Below are 6,158 nucleotides of genomic sequence, written 5' to 3'. Positions count from 1 at the left end.
GTGTAAGGTTGTGTAAGTGCGTATGTATACGCTGTGCGATGTATTAGAGGGCCAAAGATTCTCAACCATTTGTTTCTATTTAATATCTGTACCACTACGTGGCAACACTTGAAATGATTGAGACCAACTCAGCGGGACTAACGTCCTTAAATCGACTTCTAAGGGTTTAAAATCGACTTCGAATCGAACCTTATCCAATTCTAAATATTCTATCCTAATGAAAAATATTGTTCAAGTTGAATTGTTTATAACTTCGTTAATAATGAACCGATTTAGTTCGTTCGTGGCTTAAAATAAACTTTGAACTCTCTACCTCAATTTAGTTTATCAAACACTTTTACGTAAATCGACTGTGAAAGTCTAACATCGTCCGAGGAGCCGAAATGTATAAATTCGATCGATGGAACAATTTATAGAAAACTGTTCAATTTCAACCTCTGATAACTTCGTTAATAATTCACCGATTTACTTAATTCTTATCTCGAATTAAACCCCTCGTTCTCTAATTTAATTTCGTCCCACTACAAAATTTCGCAGATCCGCCTACGAACTACTAAGAAATGAAATTTAACCTGAACGTGTTGCTTGTCGTTGGGAACGGTCTGAGTATGACTGTGGATCGAAGCGCGAACCGCCATTGGGTCCAACGGTTCAGCCTTGAGAAATTTCTCTACGACGTAGGCCAGGTCCTCCTTCGCGTCTTTCGTACGTTTACAAGTCATGTGCACCATAACTAAAAAGGAGGGAGCCTAAACTATTATTTATCGATCTACAATAAACTGTGAATCGTTATAAAAGGAACATACATAATCCTTGGGGACAGGCGTTGGTCGATGGTCCCAGCTCGATCAAGGTGACCGGTTCTTGATCCGGCTGCTCCGGTGGATAATATAAAAGCGTTAAATTCTCCTTCTCCCCTTGCATAATTGACCTACAAACAATCGTCATTCGATCGACGAACACAAGAAACGGCGGGTCTCGATTAAAAATTTGATCGAACGGAACCTGTCGGTAATGAATATTCCGCGGGATATCCGTTGCTCGCCTTCGGAGGCGACTACCTCAGCTGGAAGGTGTCCCTGTCCAAGTACTAGGTGCTCCAAACTGATCTTCTGCTTACCACTGATAATGGCCTTGCATTTATTCTCGCTCATTACCACGCCGTCCAGTTGACGCTTCAAACAGTAGACCCCTCCGAACACCGCGCACAATCTTTAAGGCAAGTTCAACGATCATAGTAAACTCTAATACCGATTAAAGAAGCACAGATCGTTTCATCTGAAGATCCGTGATTCGTTTGTTTACCTGCAAAAGCACTGGGGCAGCTCGCCGCTGCCGTACATAGGCCACAGGAACGGAGTGTTCCCATATCTACCGAGGCTGTTCAGGAAATGCTTCGTGCGATTCACACCGTCTCTGCACGAAGTCTTTTCCGTGGCCATGGCGATCGCTTGGACCACGTAGTGTTGCACGATCGGCGTGAGGTTCTTCGTTTTCAAATACTCCAGGAACGTCTTGTCGCGGAAGCCTGTCGCCAAGATTCAACCGTAAAATCCTGAACACTAGGATCTCCGGATAGCCACCGTTTATTTGAATTCCGCTAATTATTGGTGATAGCGAAAAATATTTTAATAGCAATTTCAAGTGATAAATTTGAATTAGAACAGAAATCATTTTCATGTTAAGTATATTTTCGTTAATAATTATGAAATTATTAAAGACAGCTTTATGAAACTTGAGAGACATTTGAATGGGCCCTCCCAAGTTTCATTCAATTCCCTTCATTAAAATCAAAATCGTAATAATTTGAAGGGAAGAGTTCCAATACAAAACTGAATAATTGTTATACCATTTGGTTTTTAAACTATTATTAATTAACTGGTTAAAATATCTTTATGAAACTGAAGAAGCACTTAGGACCCTTCTTATACCTTCCATCAACTTGTCTTCGTTAGAATCGAAGTTAATAACTCATTAATTATTGACTCTAGCGAAAAAGGTTTCAAACAATTATCAACAAAAACGATCGCATTCTCTCATAACTCGAATATTTTCGGAATAATCATGAATGTGAAACTGATTTCTCAGTATAGAGAGAGAAGACTCGCAGCCATCCGGAGATTATCCTATTAAGCGTTGAAGGCGTACCATCGAACTCCGGACTGTCAGCTCCCTGTTCCATGCATGAAGTGAGCAGCTGCATCAGCATCCTTTTCTCGACGACGCTTACAGTTTTATTGGCGAACACATCGGCCCTCGAGCAGGGTACCTGGGTCAGTTTCCCATCCATGAACGTGGCAACTCTCGAAACGGCACGGAACTCCGCGTAACGCGCTATGTTGCTGGAGATCAACAACTCCACCAGCTCGCCTCTCGCAAATAACAGCTGCAACGCACGTAGACATTTTTCAGTGTCACAAGAATTGTTTTCATATTTAAGATTTGGGAAAGAACAGTTTCTACATCTCTGTTAATATCGAACGAAATCGATCGAACTGCGGCTCGAATTAAAGCTTGAAGGAATTTTACCCAAATCTACTCCTAATCGATAAGGATGAATTTTTCCATAGACCTCGGGAAATCTTAAAGATTCGCTATTAAGACTCCAGTTTCTTATTGAAACTATCTATCTATCTATTCCATAACAAATATTCGAAATACCTTCGGCGCCAAATCTATATTGAACTTCCTATACTCCTTTCTGATTCTATCGACGCTCCACTGCTTCACGTTCTCCTTTTTTTCAGCTTTATCCTCGTCAGACTTCTCGTCGCCACTTCCAGTCCCATCACTACTGTGATCGGTCTGCGTGTCCTTCGATACTACCACCGGCAGGTCCGCCTCGCTGTGAATTAACCAAAACTCACACAATCAAAATAGAAAGTCACAATTGGAACAAATTTTTAAACAAACAATTAAAAAAAGGAAGATGCTGTTAATAATTGCTCGTTAATTATTGTAACTAGGACAAAATTGCATGGAACCCTATTTGCATTGACTCTAAAGCACAGAGCTTACCCAGCAATATACCAAGTCTCCTCTATGTTCTCGACAGTCGAGTATTCAGTACTGGTTCTCAGGAATTTTTCCCCATCTTCCAAACCAATATCCAGGCTCTCATCATTCTTCTTCGAGTTCTGCAGATCCTCAATCCATTTCTGCAGGCCATCGAAGTTGAACGTTGCCCAGAGGCCTCCGTAATATTCATTGCTGCGATTCATAAATCATTAAAACCAACGGTACACTGAAATTTGAGGCTGCATGGTGACAATTTGAAGGAGCATTCTTTACCTGTCAAGATGAAGCACCCTTTTGCCAATTCTACTAGCAGCTGCAGCCACTATGCTCTCGGTCATACCTGCGAGTTACAAACGCCTCCATTTGAAAATTGACTCCAATGAAACAATGATGATATTTACTTGAAAATCAATACTCGCCTGTGCCAACGACGACGACATCGTATTCGTTCGGCAGATAGTCCTCCATGTTCCCTCCCGATGTTCCGCGAGCCTCGCCCCACGTAACGCTTGCGAAATCGTTTTCTACGCCCGTTGGAAGTGATCCGCGCGGACGGGGATCAATTCATCGCACGCACGGATGGTTGTTAACGAAAAGTCACGGTTTATCACAGAGCTTCGATTAAGTATTCTTCGACGGGCTTTCGCGACAGGCGAGAAGAGAGGATGGGTAACAGATAGGAAACACTACGCGGTTTTGACAGTACTGAACGCGTAGAGTTAGTGGCGACGAACAACGCCCATTGGCTGGAATCCACGGCGCGTAATGGCCGACCTGTGAGAAGCTATCCCGCATAATATTCATATTTAATTTTTTCGATTCTAGCAGACGGAAGACGATAAGAAAATTCAGAGACATACTTCTGTACGTTTGTGAATTTTTTCAAATTTCGAGATTCCAAATTATAGTCGGGAAGAATTATAGAATTTTGACCGATGAACCGGGCATGCGCGACGGCTTCCCACATAGGCCACCATTTTGGCTCCCTAGCTTCGCTCGTGGGCCATATCTATTACGGATAAATGTAGAACGGAGAACTGTTGTAGAATATACCGATCGTGAAACTATTATCTGAACGGAACTTTCTGGCAATACGGAATAAAATTGTAAATAAACAGAGTAATAAACAAATTTGAATGAAACTCGAGGCGAGTTTAATTAATCTAATTTATTTATTCATCTGTGTGTGTGTTTGTGTGTTATTCTTAAGATTAATCTAAGGCTTCCGCTTCTTAACGTAGATAGATTCAATATTTTCTCTTCGTTTAAACAAAATCACAGCGTGAAGGCGTTACAATTTTCATTTTCCTCTCCTCGATTATTAATAATAATATTATTATTATAATTATTATTATTATTACTATTACTATTATCATTACGTGAACTTTTCAGATGTGATACCCTTTTTTTCCATCTATAATTTAATTATTTAAATGAAAATTTCTGAAGTTCGTAAATATCGGAGAGAGATGATGGTCTCCCAGGTCAAAAAGTTCGCTCTTATTATTAATTATTTGTATGCTTCCGTGGTCCATTTTCGTCGATTAATTACGTGCATAATTAATTCGATCGATGTACGTGCGTGTGTACAATTAATAATCAATTGAACGTGTGTAATTGTAATTAACAATCGTCCGTCAACCAAACTGCGAATTACAAATCCTTACCTCGATTTCAGGTAACAGTAAAATGGAGGATTAATTAATTACATAATATTCTAATTAAATAAAATCTCCGATTATTGATCTTCGATCGATACTCGGAATTGATTAATCACCTAATCTATAATTTACTGCGCACACAGGTAATTAAATTAATCCGTGTGTAATTTCGAATTCTGTAACTACTCCTCTATTTATATTTACAATATGTCGGGTTGGCAAATAGTAAATTACTCCGATTTTTACTTCGAACGAACTTACTTTGTCCAACCAATATTCAGTTTCTGACTGACATGTCTCGCTTCAAATTGCAATAACTCTCGTTCTAATGAAAGGAGTTAAATGAAACTTGAGAGAAGGTTCAAGAAGGTTATATCTAAGTACCTTCCACGTTAAATTAACACATATTCAACGGTTTGGTAATAATTGAAAAATGAAGCATTATAACGATTATTGGATTGGTAAGTTCATTTATTATTGTTTATAATTTTGAAACTGTTAAAGATAGCTTTATAGAACTTTAGGGACATTTGATTGGACCCTTCCTGAAGGTCTTACTCAGGTTTCATTCAGTTCCCTTCATTGGGACGAAATCTGCTACAATTTCAAGTGAGGAGTTCCAATCAAAAACAAAATATCGTACTATCCTTAATTAATTAATTAACAATATCGTTGAAAAAGGAAATTCGTATTCTTCGATTCCGATTAAAACTAATTAACAATGCGATAATTCTGTTATTCTTCCTGTCCTTCTTCTTGCTATTTACATTCAAATAATTTTTGCTTAATCGATTAAAACGAAAATATTCTTTAATAATTACCTCTGTTTGATAATTAACAAATAAATTAGAGTGCGACGGGATTGATGTTTCGTGAAGAACGAAATCACCCGCGGAACCTCCGCACTTCGGAATGCGAATCGACAATAAATTACTGTGTAAGTAATCAGTTAATTAATAATTAGATTCGCTGATGCTTGTACGATTTCGTTCATTTTCTCATTTTCAATTATTATATGGGTTTGCCCGGGAAGTTCGTTCCGACTCACATTCGTGAATCAGGAAAGATTTTATTCTTGGAAGAACGATTTCCTTTATCGGTCTTCGTCTGTTTTTTTTAAAAATAATCATTAACGATACGATCATAAAACGAATTCTTACGCGTACGACTGGTGTAGAAGTACACCTCTGAATTTTTTCACAATTGTCCATAAATTAGAATCCGAGAAAAAATCCAATCATATATCACTTATGAAGATTCATTATCCAGAAATTTTATGAATTTTCATTACCATAAATAAAGAATCTACACTTTTAAAAAAATTCTCACATACACTATAGTGTTATAGTAGTATGTCTCTGAATATTTTCACGATTTTCTACACGCTACGATCTACGAGGGTAGATACAGTTCCCCGAACTCTCCGTGCGACCCAATAACAATTGAAACAATTAATTAATACTTCCGGCTTACGATTAA

General features: G+C 38.5%; 1 protein-coding gene across 1 annotated transcript in view; it reads right to left on the bottom strand.

Annotated features, from left to right (window-relative positions):
- Window positions 1-3,758, bottom strand: part of Rep (Rab escort protein) — a 5,808-nt gene extending 2,050 nt beyond the window's left edge. The window contains exons 1-9 of the mRNA XM_018024151.2: window positions 3,438-3,758; window positions 3,292-3,358; window positions 3,019-3,210; window positions 2,662-2,845; window positions 2,149-2,386; window positions 1,306-1,528; window positions 1,006-1,212; window positions 807-931; window positions 573-733 (exon numbers count right to left, since the gene is read on the bottom strand). Of these exons, the coding sequence (XP_017879640.1) occupies window positions 573-733; window positions 807-931; window positions 1,006-1,212; window positions 1,306-1,528; window positions 2,149-2,386; window positions 2,662-2,845; window positions 3,019-3,210; window positions 3,292-3,358; window positions 3,438-3,486 (1,446 nt within the window). The 5' untranslated portion in view covers window positions 3,487-3,758. The remainder of the gene's footprint in view (window positions 1-572; window positions 734-806; window positions 932-1,005; window positions 1,213-1,305; window positions 1,529-2,148; window positions 2,387-2,661; window positions 2,846-3,018; window positions 3,211-3,291; window positions 3,359-3,437) is intronic.
- Window positions 3,759-6,158: the final 2,400 nt, after the last annotated feature.

The sequence above is a fragment of the Ceratina calcarata genome, unplaced genomic scaffold (assembly GCF_001652005.2).
Source record: "Ceratina calcarata isolate Rehan_Ccalc_2016 unplaced genomic scaffold, ASM165200v1 scaffold321.2, whole genome shotgun sequence".
In the NCBI taxonomy this organism is placed as follows: Eukaryota; Metazoa; Arthropoda; class Insecta; order Hymenoptera; family Apidae; genus Ceratina; species Ceratina calcarata.
The sequence above is the reverse complement of the archived record's forward strand: the minus strand, read 5'-3'. Positions and strand labels throughout refer to the sequence as shown.